Raw genomic sequence first — 27,961 nt, 5'->3', positions numbered from 1 at the left:
TTTTTCTTATTATTCCTTTGCACTTCATCTGTTGTTCAATAAATGTTTATTTCCCTTTAATTGGATGGCCCACTGTTTGGAGACCTTCGGAAACATGTTTCTTTCTGCATGCGACCACTCGGACACAGAGTGTCCTTCGCTTTTTCCCCGCTCTTCAGTAATTGATATGGAAGGATCGTAGACTTTCGAAAACACATTTATTCAAGGAACATCGCGCCACACTTCCTGGATCGCCTCTCTCCTTGGCCCACAGCGTCTCGGTGTTCCGCTCCTGCTGCTTGCACTGGCCTCCTTGCTGTTCTTGTCGCCTCTGTCGCTCTCTCTTCCACTCGGCAGGTCTCTTTTTCTGGCTTATAACAGCCTACAAAGGTTGGGGAAGGGTTGGGTTGGTTGTCAATAGGGAAAGGACATGTTTTGGCCAAGGGTACCCTATTCTTTCTCTTCCTTCTTTTATGTTTTCAAGGTTTGTCATGTTTCCTAATGTTCTGAACAAAGGAAATAGGGTGCCAATATCCCATAAAGGTTTCTGGGGGCAAAGCTTCATCCTGAACTGGAAAGGGGTAATACCATGTCTCACCTGAGTATTCTTCCTGTCCCTTTCCCCGGAACCCTCCACCCAGGTGATCCTCCCTTGCTTTCCCACCCCCAGGGTCAGGATCCGGAACCTAAATAACTAAATACATACTGTGAGAAACCGGAGGCGTTCTCACATGTATTTCCCTGGGATCCTCTACACAAGTGTGTAGAGGATCCCAGGGAAATACATGTGAGAACGCCTCCGGTTTCTCACAGTACGTATTTAGTTATTTAGGTTTATATGTTTAGCTATTTGGTTAGTTATGGGCTTTAGGTTATAAAAGGGGGGTTAATTAATGGTACCTGGGCATGAAGTAAAGGAAGGCAAATGGTGGCCTGTTTTGGGGATGGAGCCACCCACTGGGTCCAACTCCTGGCCCTCCTCCACATTGGATGGTGCCAGGCAGGGAGTAGGGGTCTGGTCCATCGGTTCCACTGTAAGGGTCTACATTTGACACCTTTCATGGAGGGTGGGCTGACAGAGAAGAACCCTAAGAGGGAGATCACGACAGTGGTATGTTAGAATCATTAATGGTTACGTGATTATTGTGTTTGTTTATAATCTAAAGGTCCCTGTTGAGATCCCTTAAAAAATCCACCATGGTGTTTGTGTTGCATTGTACCGAGTGAGGGTAAGAACTCAAAGTGTAGCCCATCTCCTGTTCTAACATCTTTTGTTGGAGGTGGCATAGCACATATGTCCAGCTGTTGTGGGGTTGGGGGTAGTTGGTTCCAGTGGGGTCCAGCCTTGGCATGTACCTTTGTTCCAGGCCGGGGCCATAAAAAGCAGGGGCTACATAACAAGCCCCTCTATGACCCATTTCATCCCACACTTCAGCAAACCTTGCCACAGGTCCCCCTTCACTCTTCCGGAGAGGGTGAAACCAGTGCATCATACTGTGAAACACCAACCCTGTTCTCCTTTTTCTCCTCTCCCAGACACACCAACAAGTGCCACTTTTACCAACTTCAATGCGGAGGACACACTCATAATATTCCGGAATCTTAGGGCCTTTGCAGAACAGTGTTGCCTCTGTCCCACTTGCCTCCAAAAAGAATCAATGGCCCCTCTAGCCCACTGCTGAATTCTGCAATGCCCCTCTCAGCAGTGGCCTTGTTTCTGCAACCATCAAACTTAAAGGCATGGTCTAGTAAAAAATGTTATTTAAAAAATAGATAGGCAACATAAAAAAAAAAATACTAGCATTCTCTTTTTTAAAACTTCCTATGTAAAATTTTGAGCTATTCAAGCTCAAAATTCGCAAAAGCAAGCACATGGGCGCATCCATTTTGTGAAATGGATGCCCTCCTGTGCTGGCTTTTGCTTTTGCGGCACTAATGAAGGAAAAGCCAGCCAGCTGTAGTAAACAAAAGCTACCGCTGGGTGTCTTTCCCTTCATTAGTGCTGTACGCAGAGGACGGGGACCGGAGACCAGAGCAGGAAAGCTGCAGCTGAGTCTCGGTAAGTGCTATTTATTTTTTTTTAAAAATAAGCACTAGCTGGGTTTTTTTTTCCTAAGTTTTCCGGGCTGGTGGAGCCCGGAAAACTTAGAAATAAAACCGCAGCTTTAAAAACGTATTTATGTTTGCGGTCGCTTTTGAAGCGACCGCAAACATAAATACAACGTTATTGTTTTGGAAAACGCTGCGGTTTTTCTTTCCAAGTTTCTCAGGCTCCTCCGGCTCGGAGGAGCCTGAGAAACTCGGAAAGAAAAACCACAGCGTTTTCCAACACAACCGCGTTGTGTTTCTGCCTGAATCTGCTTTCCCATTTGGGGCTCTCGGGCTCCCCACAGGGAGCCCGAAAGCCCCAAATGGGAAAACAGATTCAGGCAGAAACAACGCAGCATTTAGCATTTCCCATTTGGGGCTCTCGGGCTCCCCACGGGCTGGAGGAGCCCGGAAAACTTAGAAATAAAACTGCAGCTTTAAAAACGTATTTATGTTTGCAGTCGCTTTTGAAGCGACCGCAAACATAAATACAACGTTATTGTTTTGGAAAACGCTGCGGTTTTTCTTTCCAAGTTTCTCAGGCTCCTCCGCCTCGGAGGAGCCTGAGAAACTCGGAAAGAAAAAACACAGCGTTTTCCAACACAACCGCGTTGTGTTTCTGCCTGAATCTGCTTTCCCATTTGGGGCTCTCAGGCTCCCCATGGGGAGCCCGAGAGCCCCAAATGGGAAAACAGATTCAGGCAGAAACAACGCAGCATTTAGCATTTCCCATTTGGGGCTCTCGGGCTCCCCACGGGGAGCCCGAGAGCCCCAAATAGGAAATCAGCTGTAGGCAGAAACACTACGCGGCATGTAAACACAACCGCGTTGTGTTTCTGCCTGCTGTGGCTTTCACTTTGGGTCTCCGGTGCTCCCGTGGGAGCACCGGAGACCCAAAGTGATAGCCACAGCAGGCAGAAACACAACGCGGTTGTGTTGGAAAACGCTGCGGTTTTTCTTTCCGAGTTTCTCAGGCTCCTCCAACACAACCGCGTTGTGTTTATGTTTGCGGTCGCTTCAAAAGCGACCGCAAACATAAATACCTTTTTAAAGCTGCGGTTTTATTTCTAAGTTTTCCGGGCTCCTCCAGCCCGGAAAACTTAGAAAAAAAAACGCAGCTAGTGCTTATTTTTATTTTTAAATAAATATCACTTACCGAGATTCAGCTGCAGCTTTCCTGCTCTGGTCTACGGTCCCCGTCCTCCGCGTACAGCACTAATGAAGGGAAAGCCACCCAGCGGTAGCTTTTGTTTACTACAGCTGGCTGGCTTTTCCTTCATTAGTGCCGCAAAAGCAAAAGCCAGCACAGGAGGGCATCCATTTCACAAAATGGATGCGCCCATGTGCTTACTTTTGCGAATTTTGAGCTTGAATAGCTCAAAATTTTACATAGGAAGTTTTAAAAAAGAGAATGCTAGTATTTTTTTTTAATGTTGCCTATCTATTTTTTAAATAAAATGTTTTACTAGACCATGCCTTTAAGAAACCTTTTGCTGAACTCACCCTCATGGAAACTGTCTCACCTATCTATCACCAACATCCCATTTCTGGGTACAGTGCTGGTCATTATCATGTTACTAAGCTTATGGCCCATTGTAAAAACCCTAGGATGCAAAATCACAACCAATCTGGCCTCTGTACAATCAGAAGCTAGGGAAGGAAAAGGTGCTTGAAGCGTTGGACAAGAACACCGCTATTACACTTATTCTTCTGGACTTCTCAACAGTGTTTGACAATGTAAATCATGCTCTACTCATGGAAAGACTCCACACTGCCTGGAAGACATTGCACTTTGTTAAATGAACAACTACCTTCAAGAGTGTACTTGTTGCGTACAAAATGGTGGTTTCATGTTTGCCATCAGCCAACTAACCTGTGATGTCCCTCAAGGTTCCATTATCTCACCTTCCCTCCTCAACTTTTATGTTAGCTTCCTGGTCAAGCTGATTGCCTTCTTGTTCTCTACTTTGAGATCTACCCTGATGACTCCCAAATCCTCTTGGAGAACCTGCCTGAAGACATGTAAAATTGCGTGATTGCCACAGTCCTCCAAAAACTTCAAGACTGGACAGACAACAACAATCTGTGCTTGAACTTAGAAAAAACAGAAATAATTTGCTTTGGTCCTCCGAACCTGCAACCCTTCCTTTTCGAACTGCCCGATTCAGGAAGTACTCCCCCCTTTTCCTTCTATGGACATAAAACTGGGGAGTCAATTTAACAAAAGCATGTCCCTCGACACTCAAATTAACCTGACTGATGAATAGAGACATTCCCAACTGCAAATGATGAGAACATTCTTTACTGCCCCTCAACATGTCCCAAAGAATTGAGCTTGTTAAGGGCTCTGTTGCTTTCCAGATTAGACTATTGTGACTCTTGTCAACATGGGTCTCCACATATACTCAATCTGTCTCCTGCAACCCTCCAAAATAGGGCAGTTAGACTTATTTTCACTCTCAAACTTTGAGACCTGTGATGAATCCTGCAAAGTCCTCACAAAAATCCTGCCTAAAGTCTCCTCCCAGATGGCCAGGGAATAGCAGACACTTTCTGATCCTGACCTTGGGGTGGTGTTCTGCGGGAGGATCACCTTGGAGGAGAAAGGGCTAAGGGGAACAAGAGGACTCTGTTGGGTGAGACGCTGTATTTGTCATCCTCTAGGGAAGAAGTCTCCTCAATACCTAAGTATGTAATGGCTTGTTGTCATAACAATATTTTTGTTCCCCAAGTTGAACATCTTAATATGGGTAAAACCAATCATAAACCTTTAGGCATTGCGAGAAATGAAAACCCTTGTAAAACCAGCGAGACTTACATGGCTCGAAGCTCTCCCAACTCTCAAAAGTACAGTGAAAAGAAGTCTGTGAATAATACTAATTCAAATTCTAAAGAACTTTATTCCTCTATACAATCCAGTGCTATGATTAATCCTTATGATATTAATTGAAACAATATTATTGGGAACAGAAATGAGTGTGAGACCTGAAATCCAGTTAGAAAAACACATTTTTGCATTAGGGACGTACTGGGTCGAAGTAGAGGGCTAAAAAGGAACAAAGCTGTTAAGTGCAGCTTGTTAATCGGAATTACCCACACTAGGGGGAGACAAGGAGGCTTAAAAGGCCCCCTCCGGAGCAGGCATTTAGTGAGCAGTGTGAGCAGCGTAAGAAGCCGAAGCATAAACTGGAGGACAGAGAAGATGCCAGGACAACTGTCAAGAAGAGAACAGTAGTCGGTCCTGAGAGGGTCTTTGCCTCCAGTAGCCTTAATTGCAGAGGTCGCACAGCAGGAAGCGTGAGAGAGGGAAGCTCGCCCTCTGAAGACCTGTTTTGCAGTGTGAAAGCTTTCTTCCCTACGAGGCTTTCTCCTGTGGCGGGTGAGCACCAGAAAGCCTCCAGAGCAAAGGAAGCTCTGTGTACAAGTGGCATGGATGGCGGTGGACGATAATCAGCAGACTGCTGGATCGCAAGGAGCCGCTGAAGCATAGTACCTGTGAGCAGCGATGGAATCACACGCGCATGCCTTACCCGCTGAATTCACCAGCTGATAGTGACACCGGAGCACTTCAAGACAGCTCACGTACCCGATACAGGTGTTTTCAGATTAGAAACACTTGTGTGCGAGTGAAATTAATACCAAATTACTGTGTTTTTAGCGTGCAAGTTTATTTAGAACCCAGCACCAAGATGAGGCAATATTATTAGAACCTAATGCAGACAACCATTACCCAAGCCAAATGAAAGCAAAAGCAAGGCAATTTAAAACCAACAGATATTGTCAAAGGCAGGAGGGGACTAATGAAGGTTCCAAAGGTTGTAAAGCATATTGCCCATATTTGAACAAGTACATAATAAAAGCTGGTATAAGCCCACATTGCCAAAGTCAAGGAAGAGGCAGAATAAAACCTTATCCTTGTTTGTATTTGGTTAATACTGCAATGGTGAAACAAGAGTCGCAGGAAAGATGCCCTTCTGGAAAGGGTTGTTCAGAAGGAGAGGAGCATAAAATAGTACTAGAGAGCACCAATGTGAATCCTGCTTTCCTTGAAGAATTGTTGAAAGCCTGAAGTTGTAAGTAATGAACACTGCAAAGCTGTTGTGAGCTGACCTTAACCACATAGGCGCTTGTTTTTAAATTACTGTTCGAGCAGGGGAGTATACCCGACAGCAAACCTTTGAAGTAGTAGGCCTGACATGGAAGCAAACCAGGGAGAAGTTGATGAAGTGGTGTTAACAAATTATTCTGACCCACTTTCATTGCTGAAGCAAGACCTGTATAAAACTGCTGCAGAAGTGTTGGCTACTTTCAGAAATAATACGTTGCGGCAAAAGCATCCTGACAAAGACAAATTATGTTGCTACTGATGGACGAAGGAAATATTCTTTGTTTATGTGAAAAAGATAACTTTGAATCTCACTATTACAAGAGGAAGAGAAGAACCTTTTTGTTCAACCACTGGAGTGTTGGAACATTCTGTTGTCAAGTTGACGTCACAAAGAACTGTGTTGGAACTTTGTCGCAAACCAAGCTTTTCTTGTTTCTTTTTTGGAACTGTGGAGCAGAATCCTGCTTGAATCTGGGGAAGTGGAATTCACCCAAATTATAAGAAGAGACTGTTGTCATATTATGAACTTAACTATTATACTGTTGTTGCCTTTGAACTGCCATGCATTACCTTGTTGAGTTACTGTATGTATAAGTGTGAGGGACTGATAGCCTTTGTTAAAGGGTTTCCTTTAGTTTATTTTAGGCAGGGAAATCCTCGTGAGGGTAGGGGTAGTGAGGCGTTTAGCCAAGCTTTTGAGTTAATAAAATGGAATCTTTTGAAAAACGTTCACAACGTTGTCCGCCTCACATGTCTGACACCTCACAGACCTCTTTACATTATCAAAATAAAAGCACTGAAATGCCTCCTAGTGGAAGAGAGAATAATTTTTAAGGCCTTCTTCCCATGTACAGGAGCCTCTCCATCAAAGACACACACAAGGTCTTGCTCAGTTTCAAGAGAATATTCATCTGGGAACTTGAGATTTGCCCCTCTTTACCTCCTAGGCACACCCATGATCTAATGAAATGGACACATTGTGTGCTCAATTGCTGCCCTTGTGTCCATACACTGGAATAACCTTCTGTTGGATCTTTGATCTGAATCTTCCTTCCAAATATTCTGCTATAAACTGTATGCTTTTTGCACTTGTGGTACTACTTTTTCCAATCCATCTGTTCTTCAAGCAGTTGCACCTCCATTTTGATGCATTATAAAACTTTGAAATTAGAAGAACATATAGGTGCACTGAATGTAAACCACCTCTTAGTACATGGCACTGTGTTCCATTTGCCCATACACTTGGTTAGGTAATATGAAGATACACGTAGGCAATAGGGATTATCTCATTTGTATGGGGCATGGCAAGTGCGAGAATACCCCCATTTCAATGCCCACCTCAAGGGCCACTGAAGCACATTCATCTCTCCATATCCATCTAAGTGTACCCTTGATATGCTGTCCTAGTTGATTCCAGAGTATTGTACCCTTTTACTGCATCCCTTGTGCAGCACTCCATTCATGTATAGCTATCGTTGTGCTGTATACAACCCTGGATTTACAAAGAAGAGCCCTACGGCCTCTTTCTATAATACCACACTATGGTCCCTGCAGAAACAACTGCACTATTTGTTGATTGCACAGGGACCCCTATGTTCCCAATCGAGCCCCAGGTATGCAGATGGAGACTGCTTTGGTAAGGGCAGTGAATTCATGGTGTGTTTTGGCTGAAGGTTTTGACGTGGTCTCCAAGTCTCCCATAGGCAGGGGACATGTAGCTTTGGTATGGTGTAGTTTGTAGGCTTTGCAGGCATGGCATGTTGCCTGCTTACATGTATGATGAAAGGTGGCTTTGGTCCCTGCTCTGGGGTAAGGCCATTTTACAATGGTGCAGTTAATGGGGCACTAATTAATTGGTGCAAAATCCTGTATTTTCATCTATCATTTGATGACAAAAATCACGTTCACACTGTGGTCAGCTAGTATGAATGGCATTGCAAGGCATCAGTGTTCACCTGCAAAATTATCTGGCACTGGTACACAACTTCCTAGCACCAGTGGCCTTGTGGTCGTCTGGCCCCTTGTATTTATTCAACATACAATACCAATATGTAATTGTACAATACATTTTGCAGCATCCAAAATGCTCCTGCAGCTTACTGCAAACAGAGTTCAGTTCATGAGCGTTGCCACATCCATGATCAAAGTAGTTATCACAATGTTATCTGACTGAAGTTTTAATTAGAGTGGATTCTTAAAACCCAACTCATACCTTGCAAACTTTGCTTATTACCTCAAATGTAATTCTGAGGGTAGGTTGCACACCATTCTTTCTGCAACCTGTCATTCTCCTATATTTAACATAGAGTTGGGTTTCACACTTCCTGGTACCGGGAGGAGGATGGCACCTCTTCTGACCGGGCACTGCTCTTTGTTTGCTTGTTTTTTTTAGCTCAAATGGATTCCTTATGTTGCAAACCATTTTTAATGCCACCTGTTCTTCTCCTTTACTTAACATTGAGTTGTTTTTCATACTTCCTGGCACCCGGAAGAAAAGGAGGATGCCCCCTCCTCTAACCCGATACTGTCATGGTTGTGCACCAGGCATGAGTGGATGTTTTAATTCATTTACTTTATTTTATCATAAAGAATTGTGAAGCTCTTTTACCCATGTTGGGATTTATATTATTTTAATAGCAGTGCCAAGGTTTTTTAACAAACTTTCCAGTTGTATGCTTTGAGCTGAAAATGTATAGGTATTGCACCCTCATGATGTGTTTGGTAATTGGTGCAGCCTTTCCGAACCTCTTACTCACTGTACCTGTATTGGGCATGTTCCAAAATCTGTATCCAGTGAAAATGTCCCCAACAAAAAGACAGTCATTACAGAAGGTCACTGGGAAAAAGCTGTCTCGTTACACAAAGGCGCAGAGTCCAATTATATGTTCAAGGGGAGCTGGGGTTGCAGGGATGTCCTCCGCTCCCCTTTAATGTATAATGGGTCCGGGCACTGCAGGGGTGTCGACCGCTTCCATTACATGTAATGCGGGGCACAATACAAAACGAAACACGAAAATGATGGCGTCATCGCCACTGCCTTTTCCTAGCGACGTCTGGTTCGGTATGCCTGTCTTGCTTCTTCCATAGGAGCCTGTTGCTGCATCATGTGGTCTTTCTAAATACTCTCCAAACACAAAAGAGGCCTATTGTATTGTGCAGTCTATTTTATTACTTTTCAGCTAAACACCATTAAACATTTCCCACAGCATCTTATTACAATACATGTTTTATTCCATTAACACACTCATTTTTTTGCAATTTCATTTCAATATATTAAAACATATCTTGCTACTACACACATTCCACAATTCATACAAATATATATATATATATATATTCAATGAAAAAACGTTATTGAAGGGACATTTGTGATATCATCTTTGATATCCTGGCTGTTAGTTTTAGCAGTGCACGGTGGTGGTGCGAGTTATGGTTGCTTAGCATACCAAAACTAGCGAATTTCTGAGGTTTTTCGGTTTTCCTTGTAACCATAACGTCCCTTTAACAAAGTTTTTTTCATTGAATTTCATGAGTGTGTATTAGTGCAACTTAACCATAACGTCCCTTTAACAAAGTTTTCTCAGTGAATTTCATAGGTTTTTATTTGTGCAACTGAACCATAATGTCCCTTTAACAATGTTTTTTCAGTGAATTTCATGGGTTTTTACCAGTGCATTTCTTACAACCTGCTAATATCATACTTACTCCAATATAGCAACATTTGTGTTTAATTTACAAAGTTTCACCTTAAAACTCCATTTCCTCCTTCTAGCATCATCATCATTGTGAACACTTCTATACACTTTTTGCAACTTTTTCCACTGGTTTTGCGACAGTCGACGTCCGTGAACTTCTGACGCCATCGCGGACCTTCAAGACAGTGTCACGTGACCAACCGCTCGCACGTGGCATGATAACAGTGTCCACGAAGGCGTCTGCACTTCGCAATCAGGTCCGTGATTCATGGACAGTTCGGCAATGCACTTTCGGCTGATCTAGGAACTTTGAAGATCAAAATGTACCCCTTGCACAGCTCCTACGCCTATTCTTACTCATTATCCATTAACAATGTAGTACAGAGCACATACTTGGAAGAATATTAGCAACACTGCTATTTATCTTCAAAATGGCATCAACTATTGCCATCCCTCATCCCCAAGAGCCACCACCACCACCAGCTGGAGGACCTGCAGAACAACAAAGTGCTGTACTTCCAAAGACAATGAAGAGGACCAAGAAGATGAGGTAGAGGAAGTGCCTACCTCTAGCACCCAGAGAGAATCATGGGAGTGGCAGTTCTTTACCACTGTTGGGAATGTATCAAAGGCTAAAGCTCACAAAGTGAAATACATGGAGTGCAGCTTTGTACTCAGTCGCGGTCTACCTGGACAGTACTCCTACGGGACCACCTCCATGCGCCGCCACACCCAATCCAACCACTGCAATGCTCTCAGAAAGGCTGTTCCTTTCTTAGCAAGTAGTAAGTTGTCTTCCTCCACCTCATCTTCCTCATCTAGTACTGTAACCACACAGCCTACTTCTGTGGGACAAAAAATCCCACCAGCTACCTTGCAAGCGATAAAGAGGCTGTTGATCCACATCTTTCAAACACAACAGTCCTCTGTATACACTGCAACACACCAATCTGCAGGCAGAGCAATTTCGAAGCGCTTTTGAAGCTGTAATAAAGAGCATGAGAAACACTGCCCTCTACATTAGATGTAACACATGCGCAACATCTTCCCCCGTCCACCTTTCCCTCGATATTAGCGCTTGGTGCCTCGTCATTCATTTCCATCCTCACCCTACGTCTATCCTCTCCTGCAAAAAGAAAATATCAAAAAACAACAAAAAAAGGTTCCTTTAGGAAGCATCTTTCACAGTTAAAAAATAGCACAAAAAAAAGTCTTATAGACTTCAACTAGTTTACATTTCTCAGTAAAGTACATAGACTCAATAAGATTTTCCAACATTTCCCTTAGCATTTTGCATTAAGCTAATGGGAATAATGTGGCATTCATCGCCCATTCCAGGGACTGGAACGGGGTTAATGGCCCGCCGGCCCAGGTTATTGGCCCAAGTGAAGCGAGGGCAGATAACAAGGGCTCTTGACTGTTATCCCCTTTTCCAGCCCCTGCAATTAGGGATGAAGGACCTTAGCATACTGGGTTGCCAAAGCAGTAACCTGGGTGCAAAAAAAAAGGATTTTTCTCCCTACACTGGGATGCACACGACATCCCACTGTAGGAAGGACAATCCATTCCGACGATGGCCACCATGTAAAGGGACGGGGGGGCTCCGTACAGAGCCCCTCTTCCCTTGAAGAGAGAACCATGACCATATTAGCACGAGCACATTTTTTTCCCTTTCAAACCTATCCTAATTTCAAAAAACTTTACCACAAAGCCGGTCACTGGTGGACATGGGCACTTTCTATCACATTGCCCATCCCTCGTGGTCATGGCCAATAGCCAGATTGTCCGGGGCATGACCTTATGCGATGACCGGACAATCTGGCCATGTCCACAGGTTCATGTCAGTCACCAAGTTATATTATTTTTTTTTACCTACAGTATGACACTTGTCAAAAAATAAAAAACACAGACACATTTGCAAAACCATGCTTTCAGGTCCTTTCCAATGCTACACGGGTTTGCTGGAAATCCGCCATGTTTTATTTTTTCAAAAGTGTTCAAATGTACATACATACAATAGTCTTAGCCCCCACATGACAAAACCCATTCAGACATTGCACAAACATTCAAGGTTGGGTTCTCTAATATTTCTGAAAACGTTTGTCCACATTCGTCGAACAGCAACAAAGGTATAAGCCATCTAACATTTTTGAGACCCCACTCTAATTTAGCCCCCTCTTGACAAAATACCACCAAATTTTGCAATAACATTTATATCTAGATCTAAAATGATTTTCCAAACGTCTGTGCATATTTGTCAAATGGCCCCACATTTATTACTCTTTACAATATTTTTAGACTCCCCTCTAATTTTTGCCTCTCTTGACAAAATCCCACCAAACCTTGCAAAAACATATACATCTAGACCTAAAATGTTTTACAAACTTTTGTGTAGATTCGTCAAATGGCCCACATTTAAAATATTTTGGGATCCCCCCCTGTAATTGTCTTCCCTCTTGACAAAACAGCAGTTTCATTGAGTGACGCCAAAGTTATAAGCTCTCCAAAAACGGAGTTTCACCAGTTTCACCACCCTTGTAATGCAGAAATAGGCAAATATGTCCCCGAACATTTTAGATGTTTGCGAACATCATAGGACTGCCCTGGACATCCACACAGTTCGCGGACATCAGAGTTGAAAGAACACCCGTTTTTGGGGGTTTTATGACTATATCCCATCCTATCCTCATCACCCCATACCTCCCCGGAGATTGTTTCATTAGTTTGACAAGTGAAATGTTGTGTTTTCTAATATGCTTTTACCGCAATGTTAGCGGACACCGGCAGATGTCCGCAAATCCAACCTGGTGGGCGTTTACAAAAATCTGACACACCTCGCATTTTTTAATGACCAATCCATGGACCTCACGTCGGCCTCTCCACCAATTGGAGGCCCATCCTTGGAGCGAACAGGGAAGTGAATCAACGGACTGAACCCATATATCACTGATTTATTTTTACCTACTTTTTGGTCGTTTTCAAAAAATCTACTGTACAGATTTACACCAAATTTACAAAACCACACTTTCAGGACAAAGCCACCTCTCCTGCTGCACATTTAGTGAAAATCCGTCCAGCGGTTTGGGCTGTAGGCATGAGCAAACTATTTTTTCCATTGCATCTATGGAAAAAACACAAGTTTTGGGACCCCCCTATAACTTTGCACCCCCTGCACGAACCCTCACCAAACTTCACAGGATCTGCGCCCATATGCCCCCGGGCAAACTTGGTTGCGCATACATAATAATAATAATAATCTTTGCAAAGTTTTGTAAGGATGCATCCAGCTGGGCGGAGTAATACCCACCCAAAAAGTGCTCTTCCTGTGGGTTGAGCAATTTAACCATAACTACAGGGCTGCTACCGCACACCCTGTAATATATCTATAAATAGGAAAGTCCATTTGAGCCAAGTCACACATTCCACAATGCCACTTAGTAGCCATCGCTGGAAGCTCACCTCCAGTTCTGAGCAAACTTTTTTCTCCAGGAAATTGTCTTTGTCTAAGAAGGCAGTGCTACTTTATACATAGCTTAATCAATTCAAGACAACATTTACAAGGCTGCCAGGACAGCTAGATACTTGGTTCACCCTTATTAGGGATCATCAGTGTAGTATAGTCCTGACATCCTTGTGTTTGGAGCATTTGGCCATGTTTTCACAGCACCAAGAAAGTTATGGTGAATTTAAAAAGGTTTGGGAAAAAAAAACGTTCACCTGAAATATGAAAATAGGAAAGTCCATTTGAGCCAAGTCACACATTCCACAACAGTTCTGAGTCACAACAGCAAGGCATTATGGGTATGAAAATTAGCTCAAATGCAAACCTTTTTTCTCCAGGAAATTGTCTTTGTCTAAGAGGTCAGTGTTTTTTTTATCCATAGCTTAATCAACCCAAAACAGACATTTGCAAGGCTGTCAGGACAACTGCCTACCTGGTTTCACAGTTATTATGGATCATCAGTGCAGTATAGTCTTGACAGCCTTGTTTTGGGAGCATTTGGCCAGGTTTTGGCAACACTAAGAAAGTTACGGTGGGCTTAAAAAGGTTTGAAAAAAATCCTTTCACCTGAAAAGTGAAAATAGGAAAGTCCATTTGAGCCAAGTTACACATTCCACAACCCCACCTAGTAGCCATCGCTGAAAGCTCAAAGCCAGTTCTGAGTCACAACAGCAAGGCATTGTGGGTATGCAAATTAGCTCGAATGCAAACCTTTTTCTCCAGGAAATCGTCTTTGTCTAAGAGGGCAGTGCTACTTTATACATAGCTTAATTAACCCAACACAGACATTTGCAAGGCTGCCAGGACAACTACATGCCTGGTTTCACCCTTATTAGGGATCATCAGTGTAGTATAGTCCTGGCAGCCTTGTGGTTGGAGCATTTGGCCATGTTTTCACAACACCAAGAAAGTTATGGTGGGTTTAAAAGGTTTGAAAAAAAACCTTACACCTGAAATGTGAAAATAGGAAAGTCCATTTGAGCCAAGTCACACATTCCACAAAGCCACCTGTTAGCCATCGCTGAAAGTTCACTTCCAGTTCTGAGCCACAACAGTAAGAAAATAAACAAAAAAAAACCTTTGTTTTGTGCCACGCACTCCCGGATTTGCTATTATAGTAAAAGAAGATCACATTCACACACGTACTGTGTTCCAAAAAAGTTACTTCTTTAATTGTTAAATCCCATATCGGCAGACAGCCAGTGTAAAACAGAATAAAAATAACGGAGGCGTTTCGCCAAATGGCTACTTCAGAGTTGTGTGTGTGACCAGTGTGAGAGTTCTTTTTATTGGTGAATTAGATGCTTGCAAGGGAAAGAGTCTCATTTCGAATACTGTTGTTTTTCATCACAAATATGGGCACCATCTTTGAATGTTCCTGGTTTCTTTAACATTGTTTTTCAACAGCAGTTACTTTATTCTTACTGAGAATTCAAGTCGTTTTCCTTTTTTAAATTTCGTTTTTTGGCATATCCCAAATTTCAGCCCATATTTGTTAATTGTTTAGAGTGTGTTCCGCGTACCGAAGTGTCTAACATTGTGTTCAGATTCCTTCATTCAAAGCTAGAGAGCTTGGCATTTTTTCCTTTTTTGTTCGTGCCTCTTTGAGTTATTTTTCCTCATTCCATTGGCATGGTTACCATTGGTTCCCTCATATCAGTAAAGTGCATAGTGCAGGTGTCATTTCAGTGTATGCTGTTTAAAGTGCCTGTTGCTTTCAAAGTGTATCATGCCTTTTCAACTAATTCAATTGTCATTCAATATCTTGTAAATTAATGTTGTTGTCCAACTACAATGTTCTTCTTATTAAATAAAGTGCTTTATGCTGAATCTTTATACCACATTTACGGATCTTGCATCATTTTATTAGGAGGTGAATCCTTCTAAAGTATAGTTTTTACAATTTTTTATTTTTGTTTGTTGTGATGCATACAATTCGAATTGTGTGAAGCAACATGTATGTATGTATGCCTTCTAATGCACTTATGCAACTAAGTAAGCCTTCTTAACAGTGCCACGATGCCCAAGGGCAGTTTGGTGCTTTACAAATTCAAATAAATAAATAAATAAATGCACAGTGCTTCAATTTGTTAATCAGAATACCTTCAACCTTGAATGTACCTTTTGCCTTTTGTATGTATTTTGTCCATACTTGGATTATTTACTCTTTGCATCATTGTTGTTTGTTTTCTTGGGGCAATAAAGTGCATAGTACATTACAAGTATCCCATCTCAGTGCATCTAATCACATTCCTTTGGGTTATTACTGTACCTTCGACCACGAAAGTGCATTGTGCCTTATTTATCTATTTACCTTGTCAATATTTCTCATTGCCCTCATTGTTGTTCATCCACTACATTCATTCATGGGGTAAAGTGTGTTATGTTGATCGAATGTCAAACCGGAATTATTCTTTTGAATTGGGTCACGTTTTTAATTCTGTAATTTGTCTCTTTTCTCTTTGTTTCACATCTTTTAAATTCTTAACCATTCCTGTTATTTCATTGTGTCTCACCCGGTGTTTCTACTTTATTTTTTCTTTCATGTAAAATAGGTGTATATCAATGTGCGCCTTGTATTATTTTTCACCAATCGTTTCTTGTACATCAACACACATTTGTGTACACCCAAATTGTGTATCGTTCATTTTTTCACTACTGTTTATCACCAGAGTTGTTTTCTTGGATTCTCCAGAGAATGGCAGTATGTTCGCTATCATCTTTGTCTGCATATGTGATTTTAAGGCCCCTTTGCATTTTAATTTTACATTTTTTGTTCATTCTTTGTTATCCGTCCAGGAATGTGTACAATTCTTTGTCAGAATTATGGCCATTTGGTGTTTTGGTATTTAGTCCACAATATATAGGGCTTCTACTTGACATAGCTTTTTCTCTTTGTCTCCATCCTGTGGGTGATCTAGGATGTTATTCATCACAAAATATCTGAATGTTGTCAGATCACCCTGATGTTCATCGTGAAAATGTTTAGCAAAGGGGTAACTCATAACCTTACTTTTTATTGCCTGAATATGTTGTAGAATTCGTAATTTGGCCATTAATTATGTGCTGCCAATATACCATTTGGTGCATCCACATTTAATCACATTAATGGTGAACGTGCTTCCACACGTTAGATGTTTATTGTACTTTATTGTTTCCTTTGTTCTTAGCTGCATATACTGTTTCATGTTTACACCATAGTGTTGCGCTTTACATTTTGTGAATTTGAAGAAACCCTTAATGGGTTCCAACATCCAAGTTTGTGCATTTTTGTCGGATTTCCTTTGAAAGAATGATGGTACCACCTGTGATTTGATTGACGGAGGAGCTTATTTGTACTGAAGCTCCCATAAGTGATCCTATATCTGCTAATAAGGGTGAAACCAGGTATGTAGTTGTCGTGACAGCCTTGCAAAATGTCTGTCTTGGGTTTATTAAGCTATGTATAAAATAGTGCTGCCCTCATAGACAAAGACAATGTCCTGGAGAAAAAGATTTGCATTTGAGTTAATTTGCATACCCAATGTGCCTTGCTGTTTTGGCTCTGAACTTGAGGTGAACTACCAGCGATGGCTACTAGGTGGCGTTGTGGAATGTGTGACATGGCTCAAATGAACTTTCCTACTTTAACAGTTCAAGCGAAAGAGTTTTTTTCAAACCTTTTTAAACCCACCATAACTTTCTTGATGTTGTGAAAACATATCCAAATGCTCCAACGACAAGGATGCCAAGAAAACTGCGTACCTGGTTTCACCCTTATTAGGGATCATCATGCAATATAATCCTGACAGTCTTGCAATATGTCTGTCTTGGGTTGATTAAGCTATGTATAAAATAGCGCTGCCCTCAGACAGACAATTTCCTGGAGAAAAAGGTTTGCATTTGAGTTAATTTGCATACCTACAATGCCTTGCTGTTGAGGCTTAGAACTGGAGGTGAACTTCCAGCGATGGCTACTAGGTGGCATTGTAGAATGTGTGACTTGGCTCAAATGAACTTTCCTACTTTAACAGTTCAGGTGAAAGAGTTTTTTCAAACCTTTTTAAACCCATCATAACCTTCTTGGTGTTTTGTATAATTGTGAATTATTAATGAGACAGTCTTTTCCCGGCGGCCTTCTATAATGACTGTCTTTCTGTTGGGGATATTTCAGCTGGATACAGAATTTGGAACATGCCAAAGACAGGTTCAGTGGGTAAGAGGTTCAGGAAGGCTGCACCAATTTCCAAACACAGTTGTGCTTTGAGCTAGGCCTTGCTCTGAGGCCTGGTTGTTTACCCTGTGTCCTATACTATCCTTCGCCCAGACTTCATTGCTGTTGTGGCAACCATGGGCGTAATTTTAGGGGGGGACAGGGGTGTTGTCCCCCCAACTTTCATGGCACACCGTTTTGTCCCCATTAATTTGGCTGGGGGCACCTTTTCTTCAGATGTCATGTCCCCCCAACATTTTCAGCAAAATTACTCCACTGGTGGCAACACATCTGAGGTAGCTGTGTCTGCTGCTGTGCCGCAGCACACCTCTGACTATGAGAGAGCTGCTCTAGCTCAGAAGTGCGAGGACCAAAGAGGAGCACGAGAGAAGATCTGTGACACTACTGCTACAGCTGCCTATCCTGTGAACCAGAACCCTCCCGTCCCTGCAACTGTACGGAGAGGGACGTTTGCTTAAGCTGCCCTTCGCTGCACCCTGCTGGCTGCAGGGTCAGAAGATCAGAGGAGAAAGAAGGGGTGTCCCAATTGCTAGGGTCTCCCTAAATTCCTTCCCTGCTTGCCGTAGAGCGCTGCTCACACCTGCCTTACCTGCCTTACACCCCCTTACACCCAGAGTCTGGACTTGCCTTGAGTACCTTAGCTATTGACCCGACCACTAGTCCCCCCTTAAATACTTTTCGACAACCCCCATGTGTCTCTAATAAATAAGTTACATTATTGCAAACAAGCCCAAGGTCCTCAGCATCAGTATTCAAGCTGTAGGTGAATAATAAGAGGTGGGCTCACTTGGTCATTGTATGCTTTTGAAATTGTATATAAAGTTAATCAGATCCCCAACACAGCTTCTCTAGGGTACATATGTTTGTAAGCTTTGTTTTCCTTGTGAAAAAAGTATAACACAGTTTATAGTTAACAGTGACACATAGTGCCCATTTTGAAATAATTCAGTGTGCTGTTCTAACAATGATTTTGTATGTGAAGTTAAAGTGTGCAGTATTTCCTTTGAACACTTTCAGTTGCCTCTGTATACAGAATATCACCTGCGTATTTTGAACTGTGCATTTATTCCACCTGTATCAACCTGATTTAAAGTTTTCCCCATTAACTGTGTAAATACTACTTTCACATCATTTTGAGCATTGTCAAGGTAGGCTGTTGTTATTCTGCCTTGCAGTATATCATTTGCAATTACCTTGCAAATTATTCTGTTTTGTTGTTCTTATTCTCCTTTGCATTTACTGCGCATGTTATCCCACCATGCTGCATATTATTTGAACTTACTTTGCATTGTATTCTGCCAATTATTTTTTACCCAAAAAAGCTCCGACCTACATTCCTTCGTGCAAGTAATCATGTCCTTGGGTTTGCAGTCATTCTTGTTTGCACATGGGCCTCCAAGAACCTTGTTTCCATGTGAATGTATTTCATTTGTTTCATTTGTTTCAGTTATTTCGTATTGGTTTATTTTATTTATTGGGCATTTGTATGGTGCATATACAAAGGCGTTTCCAGAGGCCACAAGACAACAAATGGGGTGGGGGTCCATCCTACCCTGCAAGTGCAGACAAAGGTGATAAGTGCAAGGGAGGGAGGAATAGGGGGCAGGATGGGAGGGGTTGAAGGGTGATGCAAAGGGTCTTGAGTCACCGGGAGCCAGTGGGGAGATTTTAGGGCTGGAGAGATGCAGTCCCTGGGCTTGAGGCCAAGGATAAATCTTCCAGCCCTATTTTGGATTAGTTAAAGGGGGCGAAGGGAGGAAAGAGGCAGATTGGGGAAGTGGCTGATGCAGTAGTACAGCCTAGAGAGAACCAGAGCTTTGGAGACATTGGGCCTCATTATGAGTCCGGCGGTAACCCACCCGTCTCGTAAAATCGTTTCTGCCACCTGAGCTCCTGGTGCCATCGGGACATTACAAGTCCCGGCGGCCCGGGATATCAGGCGGTGGAAAGTAAGTCCCATTCCCATGAAGTCACTGACACCATTGCTCATGGTGCCGGTGCTTCTGTGACAACTCTGTCAACCGGGCCGTTGCACCCGGGCAGGTCAGAGTTGTAGTGTGGCGGTCCGGAAAGTGTGGTGGTACGGTGTTACCGGCACCCTTATTTCCGGACCGCCACACTTGTAATGAGGCCCATTGAGCTTCTGGGGGAAGGCGTGGTAAGGGAGAATGCCTCTAAGGAGGTGGAGCTGAAAATTGGACTTCTTGGCAAGGTCCGAGATGTGTGGAGAGAAAGAGAGAGGAGTCAAAGATGACCCCAAGGTGTTTTGCCTCACAAGAGATTGAGGGGAGGGGCTTCAAGAAGGGTGGCCAGAGAGTGGGGGGAAACAAGGAGCAGGTGTCCCAACAATAAGAATGTCTGTCTTACTGGCATTAAAGCAGAGATCATTGGCAGCACACCACGCTTCAAAACAGACAGACAGTCAGGAATGAGAGAGGAAGGAGAGGAGGAGGGGGACGGAAGCTTAAAGGAGAGCTATGTGTCATCAGCATAACACTGGAAGTGAGGAGAGAAGGTGGACATCAACCGGGCCAACTGGTTCTTCATTACCGGTTGTACACCAAAGTCCCAGACACCCAGTCCACTTCTGCCCATCCACCAGACGTTCCCTTTGGCAAGGTTTTTACATTAGCGATCCCATCTTCACTGTTGATTCGAACTCAGAAACGTTTATCAGATTACCCCTTTTTCATTCAGGGCACAATTTGGAGGCACTCTCTAACAAGTTACTTCAGGACCTCACTCAGTGAGAGCCCTCCGATTAAACTGCACCCCTAATATAAGCTTCAGTTACACCAGCCTCACTACCTAACACATTTATGAAACCTGATGTGACAGAAAAATTACCCATACAGTTTTTGTTTGTTCCATTGTTTGTAAGTAGAGCAAATAATTGGTAAAGAAAAGCATTTATAATTTCATCACAGAGAGATGTACCTAAACGGCAACAATTTGCAATGTTCCGGGGCTTTGGAGCTCATCACACCAATTGCAGAGTATGCACAGGAACTGGGATCCCGCCACCGGGCCAAGAGTTCAGAAGCCAGAAATGACATTGCAAGACAAATGCTCGAAGGTAAGGCTTTTGTAGGTGAATAGACATATAAAGAAATACTTAAATATTCCAAGGTACTTTATAGCTATAAGTGCCATTAGTTTTTGTTCAAGAAAATTGACTGTCAAAGATAAGACGGTATCTAACGTTATTACATAAGACCGAACCCTAAAGTATATATCTACAGCATAATCTTCTTATGTCCAACAGAGTTAAAAGCTTGCAATTGATCAAATGTTATTTTAAGGCTCAATGCACAAATTAATTTGAAAATAATTATGGCATCAGTTGTATGAAAATAACCATGGCAAATTGTACCCTTGGTATCAAACACTTTGAAGATATGGGACAAATGGGGATTTTGGGGGGATTGCTTTGCCTAGAGCACTCACCACTGAGGTCCTGGCTCCTAGACTCGACAAGCAAGTCCTTTTGCCTGGGGGCCTTATTTCCCTATCTCCTCTTTGTTCTCAGCACCTTTAGTGGACCGGCGATGAAGCTGTCAAACTGACCAATTACATTGTCGTCTACCATGTCTGCTTCTTGTGATTTCATTTGAGTCTTAAACTGTCCATTACCCTTAGCAATTGTTTTTGGAACTTTCAGCCTCTCTCTTCTAATTTCTTTTCCTTTCTTAGCCACATCAGGTCGGTGATTTCGCCCACTATTTTTTACAGTATTTCTCATCTTCTTCACCATTTGGGTGCCTGTCTTCCCCCAACCATTACGCTCTAACATCTTCCTGACTCTTTCACATTCTTCACTACTTCAGGCACCCGCTTCTCCCTCCTGTTGCTCACTTCCTCATATTCACCTCTCTTGAGCTCATATTGTTCACTTCTCTCCACGTATTAATATTCACCACCCTCCAGATCCATATGTTCACCTCTCTGCCCTTCTTGATATTCACCTCTCCCAAGCTCCTGATATTTCCATCTCCCCAGCTGCTAATATTCACCCCTCGCTCCCTCCTGATATTTACCATCTTTGGTCTCCTTTCCCACTCTTCTTTCATTCTACTTCAGCTTCTCCCCCATCACTTGGGTGCCAGCTCCTCTCTCCAAAGTAACTTCTCCTGCAAACATCCACCCTGCTGTCACCGCCAGTGGAAGGGCCTTGGGTGGCAGTGCCTCAGTTGCAATAGGCCTTGTCTACAGAGCGGTTTCACCTGAAATGTACCCTTGGGATGGCTATGGAGAAGAGCATATCTCTTCCCTGGAGCTTTCCGTCTCACTTCCAAGGCAGAGGACTTTAGAATTGAGTGTTTCCCCAACAGACATCCTTCCTGCCTTGAAGTATAAAGGTTAAATAAGCTAAGCCCCTCCCTCCTTTTAGAGGAAAAAGGCAACAGTGGGTTGGTTCCAAGCATGCTTGTTGTCAGGGATTCAATCTAGGCTGTTCTAACTCTAGGCTGAAATACTCTCTGGACTAAACCTCTTCTCTGGGCTTCACTAATTCCACTAACCCCACCCCCTTCCTCTGTCTGCCTGCTTCAAAAGGTATCGAGTAATCAGCACCCCTGATGTGTGAGTGCCATTGTCATGCCAGGACTGGTGTTGAGGCACCTGTCCCAGGGGACCATCCGAGGAGAATTACTGTGTCTTGGAAGAAGGTGCCGACCTTCCACAGGGGGATTAAAGGAGAAGCTTCTCCAGAAAACTTCTGCATGGTTATTGTGATGCAGCCAGACCAGGAGGCTGATACACACCCGACCCTGTCACGAATCAGTCACCTCACCAAGTTGGCAACAATATAACATCCAATTGGGCTTAAAACTGTGAAATCTCAGTGCTACCATGTCATAACCAGATATGGCTTGCAGTTGCATATTAACATGCCACCAGGCTGCTGGGGTACATAATTATAAGAATTTGACCCAGAGGTGCTGACAGTTAAAATGCCACCCATGGCTGATGGAACTTAGTGTTCCAGAAGCTGTGTTCAGGGATACACATGTGACCTTTTAACCTGCTCTCCTGCCACAGCAGAGCAGTCTCCGGGGATGCCAAGAGACTGTCCCAGCAAAGGTACCTGGGGACGCTATGTTTTTGTCATGGAGCATTATGAAAGAGGGGTCTGATTAGCAGGCCCACCTTTCAAAAACAGAATTATTGCATCATTTTATTGCTAAAAATAAAAAATGTTCAGGCTATCGCACCCTCACCAGATGGCATTGTGTTAGTCACCTGACAGCTCTGAGCATGCTCAGTGGCAGGGTGCCACTTATATCCGTCTCCCGTCTTTTTTTTGTATTTGTATTTGGGTGTTAATAGCGCAACCTAGCTAGGAAGAAACAGACTGCTAAACATGCTGTTGAGGGTAACATATGTTGTAAGGAATGACATTACAATATGTGACCGGATGCTCCATCCAGGGGGTTAGGATGTGATGAGGGATGCAAGGAGCCTAGGCGGCACCTACTTATTCACTGAACAGTAAGGTCTTCAGTTCCCTCCTGGGTGAGTCTCCAGTCCGGTTTAGGTTTTCCTAATGGAAAAGAGGAGGATAATGGGAGATTTAGTCCTATTCCAGGTTGTTTTCCAGCCAGGCCCAACAACTTGGCCTTTGGATAGCGTGTTCAATATTCCTCTGGCCATAGAGACCAGGACAGAATTCCTCTGTTGTCCCCCCCAGTCCCCTCCTGAATATGTGTTTGATTCTTCTGGTTCCCATCCTGGTTTTCCATTTGACCCAGTAGCGGATAATGGGAGTCGTAGTGCTTGACTTTGAGCCCAAGGGAGCCCACCTCATTTTTGCACTCTGGATTTTCCACTGACCCCTTTTACACTTCTAAAAGAAGACAGTGGGCCTCATTACAAGTATGGCGGTAAGGCAACAACGGTGCCGGTAGCGCTAACGGCACCGTTGCTACCGTACCGCCATAATACGAGTTGTGCTTGCGGGTCTCGCTCTGCCCGCCAGGTCGGACCTGGCGGGCAGTGCGGCACCCGCTAGCACAACTCGTGGATGCACCAGCACCGTTATGAACGGTGGCGGTGCATCCGAACTCCCCATTCCCATTCAGCCCTATGGGGCTGAATGAGGAAGGGGAGTCCCTTATTACCGGCACCCACGAATGGGCAATTACCGGGTCCACCAAACTTGGCATGACCCGGTAATTGCTCACTCGCGGGTGCCAGATTTTTCACGAGTTTGGAGTTAGCCTGCCTGTATTACAGGCATGGCTACCTCCAAACTTGTAATGAGGCCCAGTGACTTCTGGAGTTCCCATGTGACAATCCCCTGGCCAATTATGGGAGCTATGTAAGGGTGACCAGGGTGTTCTACCACGATCATCCTAGCACAGGGGTCTGCAACTTTTGGCTCTCCATATTTTTCACCTTCAGTCAGCAGAGTCAATGGTAAGGGCCCACATGGATGCCCCTCTCGAAGTACCCAAAACCAGGCAGGTATTTTGTCCCTATGTCTTTAAAAGTAGCAAACATGATGGGGCACTGTGGAAGATCCTTTTCACTTGTGTAGCCATTTTTTCATATAACCTATCATGTACTCCTCACTAATTTCAGAACACTTGTCTAGAGTTTCAGGACTCTTGGTTTAGTCTTTTCCACAAAGTCTCCCAATAAACAATGTGTCCAGCATCTTTTTCTCCAGTTGTAATCATTCTCCCTGAAAGTCATGCCCCCCTGGATGCATCCATTGGCTAACGGATGCCACAGGGCCATCTACGTTCTCCTGTCTTCAAGCTTCCTATCTCGTACTGAGAGACATGCAGGCCAGCATGGACACCAGCTTCCAGGGAAGGTAAGGGATCTCTCGCGAACGACAAGCAGAGGCCTCCCCGAAGGTACACTTTCAAAAGAACACTAGTTTGGGATTATGCTGTTTCATTTACAGCTGGGAAACTACAAGCACCAACAACTTTCCTTTCGTTCTTTCTTTCTCTCTCTCTCTCTGCTTCTCACTGCACTGCACCTAATCTCACTAATTTTACTGTCCGAGGTTGTAGGAAAATTACAAGCACTCATTTGCATACTGGAGCCTATGTCCTTCTGTCACTAGTCCCACACTGACTGTGGTCTAGGTTTCCATTTTATAGACTAGTTTCCTAGTTCGAAATGGAGGTTCACCTGGGGCGTGCAAGCACTGTATAAAAATGATTATTCGTGCATGTACAATTTGACTTTATTTTAGAATGGATTCCTAACAAAATTGCCACCATACCTCAACGTCATACACAAAACAAAACAAATATATGTCGTCGCAGTATGATTATCCTATTAACAGCAAACTAGTTATTGGGTTTTAACAACCACTCCACATGTGTCCAAAACGACTTTCATATTTTTGTATGTCATGGATTGTTAAAATAATGACTGCATTTTACCACTAGCACTAGTAGGCCGAACCTACTATGGAACTTCCTGTTCCTTGATTTAGTTGTGGTGCTTTTAAAATGTACATGTGATAATGGAAAAATCTGTTATAGTTGTGCACATATAAAGATTGTTCTTTCCAGGCATAAAATAACATCATCAAAGGAATAACGTCTCTTTTTGCGTATGTCTTTGTAACCAGCTACTGACGGTGTAGGTGTCGACACTGCTATTTCAGAAGATGCGAACGTGGTGTCAGACTCCCTCCCACCAGGGAAACCAGACAGCATTGCCAAAAGAAGAAAGAAGAAAAAAGGTACTGCATTATTACCTCGTAACAGCAAAATAAAAGGCAAACACAACAGTGTTTTCATAGGATTTGAAGCAGCCCCTAAGATATAGGATCCCAAAACTCACTTTTGCTGTGCTGTTATCATGATGTTATTGCTCACCTTGAGGTCCCTGTCACTGCTCATTACTATCACATGATAAGCGTAACATATTTGTGAATATAATATGGAAACACTATTCTACAAACTAAAATGTTAAGAATGTTCTTAAGGGGATAGGATGGAGTTCAAAGATTATGACAGTTTAAGCCAATAATTTGAATTCATGGTAGAGGAATATAAAAACGATCTTGTTGAGGGATATGGTGAAAATATTTGATTTAAAATGTATGCCTACAAAGAGTAATCCCTGCACCTATAAATTATCTGCAAAACCAATCGTCCCCCAAAACTAGCATATTAGTGGCTCGCAGTATGAAGAAGTGAGTGCAGAAAAATGGCTTTCTATAGCTATGCAATATATTTAAAAAAGTCTCTTCTGGGGGAGAGAACTGTTTGTCCACCCCAACCCAAAGGGGCATCCTTTAAACTCCTTGCGGATCCCTGGGGCACCCGTTATTCATTCTTTCCCATAAGGTATTGAGTGTTGATTTGTACTTTCTTATGAAGCAGGACCATATTAGATGTGCTGATACATCTAGGGGCCCTTGATCAAATCATCTTCAGAGGGTTATGGATATTAGGCGTACTCTGGCTTGTACCCTATTGGCGATTCTTAACCTCATGGAGGAGTAATCACCCTCAACTACCCCATTTGCTCATGCCACTTTAAAGAAAATGAACCAGGGAGTATATTGGGTCAATGACGTTCCAGGCACTTAAACTGATATTGTGGTGCATATATCAATAATTATTTTGTACTCCTTGAGCTATTTTAAAAACGTGAAACTATGCCGTCAACAAATTGATATAGTGCAAGTTTTATCAATCCCGAAACTTTAAAATTAAAAAAACACTGTAGGCTATCAATGTGGGCCTCTCAGAATCCGAGTTCCCTGCCTGGATTACAAAATCTGAAAATCCATTAAGAGAAATATTCCAATTATTACAGGGAATGTTGAACCCAATGAACATTCTCTGGCCTAGCTAAAAAGATGAGAAATAATTTGGCATTACTATTTGTATAAGATATAAACTGACATGAAGAACATGGACCCTCGTATTTGAATCAGGATGTAGAGGGGGTGACCTGCTAGAGCTAAGGAAGGAAGAGCTGGCTAACTCTAATAGGGATCCAATCACTATGATCAATGTACACATATTGACCTCGTATGTAATCCTAGCAACTGTAGCAACAATGAACCCTACAGGTTTTCAGGAAGAATTATGCCCTGCTGATGGAATTCATGAGTTAACAATGACCTCAGTATTCTTTGACGAATCTCTGGATGGCATCGCTTTTCCACAAGGGGAGCCCCTTCCCATGAGGCCAGGGTGGTGAGGCTGCTGCCCAATAGTCCCCCGGGGGTGGTGCACAGTGGGGGGGTCTCATGGGTAGAGACTCCCCCTTGGGGACAGGGACAGACATCAAGGGAAAACGCAGTATGATTATCTCGCAATCAACCCTCCTAACCCTACACCTATGGTACACCCCAGTATTATACCCAATCACCCCATGTACCTGTGTAGGGCCAGTGACATAAAATCAACTGAGATGAAGAAGAGCAAAGGAAGATGAAAGGGCACTAACTGTCAAAGTACTCGGACGAGGATGAGGCGCGGAAGCATAGAAAAGGCTGCATTGAACCAAGAGCCACGCTCTAGTGTTCCATGATGGAAAGGACCTTACTACAAAATGAAAACAAAAGAAGGTCTGTTTTGTTTTCTGGGTCTAGCCATCCTTGGAGGAGCCACGAGCGGGTGAGCCGTTCGGCGTGGAAGACCGAAGAGGCTGGTGGCCTGGACGCTGGCAAGAAGGTAGAGTCGTCCCTATCTGGTCTGCTGTGGATGGACCAATTGGAAAGCTGGCAAAGCACAGATGTCCAGGTGTGTGAGGAAGCTGGACCACACATTCCAGTGAAGATGCATATCCTGCGCTGAACCACAGGGTGCGGACCCGCCGCAGCATGCCGAAAAGCGAAGCAGAGTAAGAGAACATCTGAGACCAACCGGAGGAGACTGGTGAGAACCCAAAAGGTATCTGGGTTGCCAATATGGTTGGTGGGGGCCTAAGAGATTCGAGAAATACTCAGAAGAAGATAGCAGACAAGAACTCACAGAGCAGGGGCACGAATGGAACACTTGGGGGAGAAGTGAACACAGAGAGAAAGATGGATCTGAGACCCGCACCCACGAGAGAGAAGTACAAATCATTGTCATAGCAGTACCTGGCAGGAGAGTAAACCAAGTCTGCCAAACTAGAGCAGGATAGAGACACCGGTCTGGGATTTGCGCCCACAAAAGAAGACCCTTACAAATAATCTTCTTCGTGACAGTACTTGACAGGTTAGTGTACCAAGTCTGTCCAATGAACTAACAGGACAGTAATTGGCAGATAATAAACCAGATCTGTCCAACAAGCCGAATAGAGGAATACAAGTTTTGGACTCACGATCTGAACAGGCAAAAGAGAGTGACCCTCCTCCTCGTGGCTGTACTTGGCAAGCCAGAAGACCAGGTGGACTATACTGGGGA

At 43.4% G+C, this 27,961-nt stretch overlaps 1 protein-coding gene across 2 annotated transcripts in view; it reads left to right on the top strand.

Moving 5' to 3' along the window:
- Positions 1-27,961, top strand: part of LOC138491649 (uncharacterized) — a 197,892-nt gene that overhangs the window by 133,562 nt on the left and 36,369 nt on the right. For both annotated transcript variants that reach the window (XM_069618285.1, XM_069618284.1), the window contains 2 exons: positions 20,513-20,661; positions 25,180-25,293. In XM_069618285.1, the coding sequence (XP_069474386.1) occupies positions 20,513-20,661; positions 25,180-25,293 (263 nt within the window). The remainder of the gene's footprint in view (positions 1-20,512; positions 20,662-25,179; positions 25,294-27,961) is intronic.

The sequence above is a fragment of the Ambystoma mexicanum genome, chromosome 10 (assembly GCF_040938575.1).
Source record: "Ambystoma mexicanum isolate Mex_15411 chromosome 10, UKY_AmexF1_1, whole genome shotgun sequence".
NCBI lineage: Eukaryota > Metazoa > Chordata > Amphibia > Caudata > Ambystomatidae > Ambystoma > Ambystoma mexicanum.
Note: the sequence above shows the minus strand (reverse complement) of the source record. Positions and strands in the feature narration are given on the sequence as shown.